Source organism: Apodemus sylvaticus, chromosome 4, assembly GCF_947179515.1.
Source record: "Apodemus sylvaticus chromosome 4, mApoSyl1.1, whole genome shotgun sequence".
Taxonomy (NCBI): domain Eukaryota; kingdom Metazoa; phylum Chordata; class Mammalia; order Rodentia; family Muridae; genus Apodemus; species Apodemus sylvaticus.
Genome location: NC_067475.1, coordinates 54,811,437 through 54,814,853, shown reverse-complemented (window position 1 = coordinate 54,814,853; position 3,417 = coordinate 54,811,437). Strand labels below are relative to the sequence as shown.

General features: G+C 44.3%; 1 protein-coding gene across 2 annotated transcripts in view; it reads right to left on the bottom strand.

Annotated features, from left to right (window-relative positions):
* The window catches only part of Gpsm2 (G protein signaling modulator 2), a 40,001-nt gene that overhangs the window by 1,739 nt on the left and 34,845 nt on the right, over positions 1-3,417 (bottom strand). For both annotated transcript variants that reach the window (XM_052179421.1, XM_052179422.1), the window contains 2 exons: positions 2,386-2,539; positions 1,342-1,559 (listed from right to left, as the gene is read on the bottom strand). In XM_052179421.1, coding sequence (XP_052035381.1) covers positions 1,342-1,559; positions 2,386-2,539 — 372 coding nt within the window. The remainder of the gene's footprint in view (positions 1-1,341; positions 1,560-2,385; positions 2,540-3,417) is intronic.

Sequence of the window (3,417 nt, the reverse complement as noted above, 5' to 3'; positions counted from 1 at the left end):
CTAAACATGGAGAGAAATTGAAACATAACGGTCAGAAAGGAAAATGCCAAGCTGTATCATCTGTTCCAAGTTAGATCCATAAGCATTTCTTTTGGCTTTTTTCAGAAACTTGCCTTTATCCTTGAAATTTGATAGAATGAGAATATAGTAAGTATTATGGAGAAATGGGCTTCTTAAGTGTATTATACTACTATAATTGGTCACAATCTGACACTAAAATGTCAAGGTATGACAGTTTCAAAATTAGAATCTATATAACAGGTTTCTAGAATGGCCTAGGCCAGGAGCCAACAAATTATAATCTACTGCCTACATTTGAAGCTGTTTGCACAAATGAGTCAAACGGCAACCCCAGAAGGGTTTTTCTCTAACTGTATACAAAGCAGATGTTCCCCAAGTCACCACCTGACCTGACTGCCTACTGCGCCTTCCACCTTGACTCTTTCTTCATGGCACTGCTGCCACGCTGTTGCTTGCTTGCACACTGTACACACTTGTCCCTGTCTTTCCACTAAGATGCACGACCCTACAAAACCAAGAGCATCCTGATGCCCCGAACTGTCTCTGTAACAAAGGCATTTAATGGTGTTCTGAGTGACGGGCAAAGAGCCCTGTGGGACAGTAGCCCATGCCAATGGTACAGTTGAGCAGGTTCAGAGTCCCCAACACGCTGAGATGGTAGGCGCCACCTCCCTCCTCCCTACTAGATTCCTGGCCTAGAACACATGACACACATAGGAAATGTGACCTGTGTCATGTAGACCAAAACATGGTTCTCCATGCTAATGAGGTACCGAGAAACCCTGAAGGCTAGCCAATAAGCTTCCCTTCCTGGACATCCCTCCCTGAAAAAGGTCATGTCTGGTCCACCCTGAGGAGTTGGTATGCACCCATTTTCCACAACGAGCAGTCAATAAACATGGATAAACATGCCCTCTATTCCATCAAGATCTGCTGTGGGAGCATGGAGAAAGTCTTTGACTACCAGGCTGCAGCTTAAGTCTCCCGCAGAATGCCTCTGTGCTCCCAGACATAACCATCGCTAACCTGGACTTTTCATCAATGAACTAAGCTGGAGTTGTTTCCCCAGCCCCACGCTCATCATCCTCAGCCTCCAATTCTGTTCCCAACTCCCAACAGTGCCTGGGTGTCCAGGAGTTTGGTAGTACCTGGTCCCAGCCAGCCTGGTCGCCCGAGGCACGCCCCCCACGCCCCAAGCTATGACCTCCCACACCCTAGGCCGCCTTTTCCCACCCCTTGAGTGGTGTCTCAGCACTTCCCTAAAGCCCAGCACCCAACAGCAGCGCAGGGCTACTCAGGATGGAGTGATTGTGCACTCACTTGACACTTTACAAGGATGTCGAAGAAGTCTTCATCAGGCTCTTTCTTGTCATTTGTTATCAGGCGCTCAAGTACAGACTGATTGTTGCCTTTTGTCAGGCGGAGCCCTGGCAAATTACTGAAACTGGCCCTCTGGTCATCAAGACGGCGGCTCTGTGAGCTAGCAAGAAGGTCTAAAAACTCATCTGTGTTGGGGGATACCACGGAAACAGATGGCGCTATGGACAGGAAAGAACAACACCCAAATGTTACAAAAATGCTGAGACACCTGTTTACACAGATCTTGTATGCACCTTGCCTTCTCCTGAGGCACTGGTGCTCTGTGGTCTTTCCCGGCAGAGTGGGAAGGACGGACTCCCAGGTGCTTCAGATTTATTTAAATCTAGTGCTCCCTGAGGTATTGGGCTGGATTTCAGAACTCGAGTAAATAGTTGTTTTTTCCTTATATCATTTCATTTGTTTCCTTCCATGTTCTGGATGGGAATCATTTAGTGAAGTAAAAAGACTGGTCAATCTTAATCTATGATAGCAATCATCCTATAGTAGAGAAATAAAACAATATAATATATTTTAGATTTTTACATTTCAGATATGAAATGTCTTATGATTTGTATATAACATATAGATAACTACCGTGTGTGTGTGTGTGTGTGTGTGTGTGTGTGTGTGTGTGTTGCTACAGATGAGGGGCCTATGGCTTGCTAGACAAATGCTCTACCACTTAGCAGCAGCCTTTTCTTCAGGCAGGGTTTCACTAATAGGCCAGGCTGGTCTTGAATTAACTTTTAATACTCCTGTCTCAGTGCCACATGCTAGGATTATGGGGTCTTTTATTTCCTATATCGGTAACTATAAGAAATTACAGTACCAAAGATAACATTAAAATTGGGGAAAAGCATCATGGAGGTTCCTGTAATCCCCGCACTTGGGAGGGAAGCAAGAAGATCAGGAGTTCTAAGCCAGCTTTGGCTACCTAATGAGCTAGCCTGGACTATGACTCAGATATAAAGTGCACCAAAACTGAAGGAGAGCAAAGAAGCTTACCTTTCATCAGTTTGGGGGTAGCAGAAGAAGCTGCTGTGACCGCTGTGCGACAGTTTTCTTGTAAGTGGCACCTCTGGTCATCCATCCTGTTGCTTTGAAATCGCCTGAGAAGGTCAAAGAATCCTTCATCTCCAATCATGTCTGAACTGATTTTCTAAAACAAAGAAAATCTAGCATGCTTAATTATTCCTCTTTATAATTAGGTCATCAATGAACACCATGATGCAGTTAAATATAAAAGGCAAAGGATACAGATTTAAAAAGAATTTAAGTGGCAATATCGGTAATGAAATGCTCCCGAACTGACCCCATAAAAACCATTTTTATTTATTTAACTTTTAGTTCCTGTATTTCTTAGGACAAAGAAATATATCTGAGGCTTGGCTTGGCCACTCATAACTATAACCTCAGCTTCCAGAAGCAAAAATGAAGAATCCCAGGGGCTGGAGAGATGGTTCAGTGGTTAAGAGCAGTGGCTATTTTTCCAGAGCACCTGAGTTCAATTCCCAGTACCCACATGGTGGTTCACAACCATCTATAGCTGTAGCCCATGGGAGCTGATGACCTCTTCTGGTGTGCAAATGTATGCGCAGGCAAAACAGCCATATAATCAATCAATCAATCAATCAATCCTTTTTTTAAAGATTGATTTATTATATGTAATGAGTACACTGCAGCTGTCTTCAGACACACCAGCAGAGGGCATTGGATCCCATTACAGATGGTTGTGGACCCACCATGTGGTTGCTGGGAATTGAACTCAGCACCTCTGGAAGAGCAGTCAGTGCTCTTAACCACTGAGCCATCTCTCCAGCCCTCAATCAATCTTAAAAGCCTGGCAGTAGTGGTGCACATCTACTTGGGAGGTGTGGAGCCAGGTGTATCTCTAAGTTCAAGGCCAACCTGGTCAACAGAGTGAGTTCCAGAACAGCCAAGGCTACACAGAGAAGCTCTGTCTCAAAAACAAACAAAAAAACCCAACAAAACCAAAAATAAAACCACCACCAACAAAAAAACCAAGAAACCATCCAT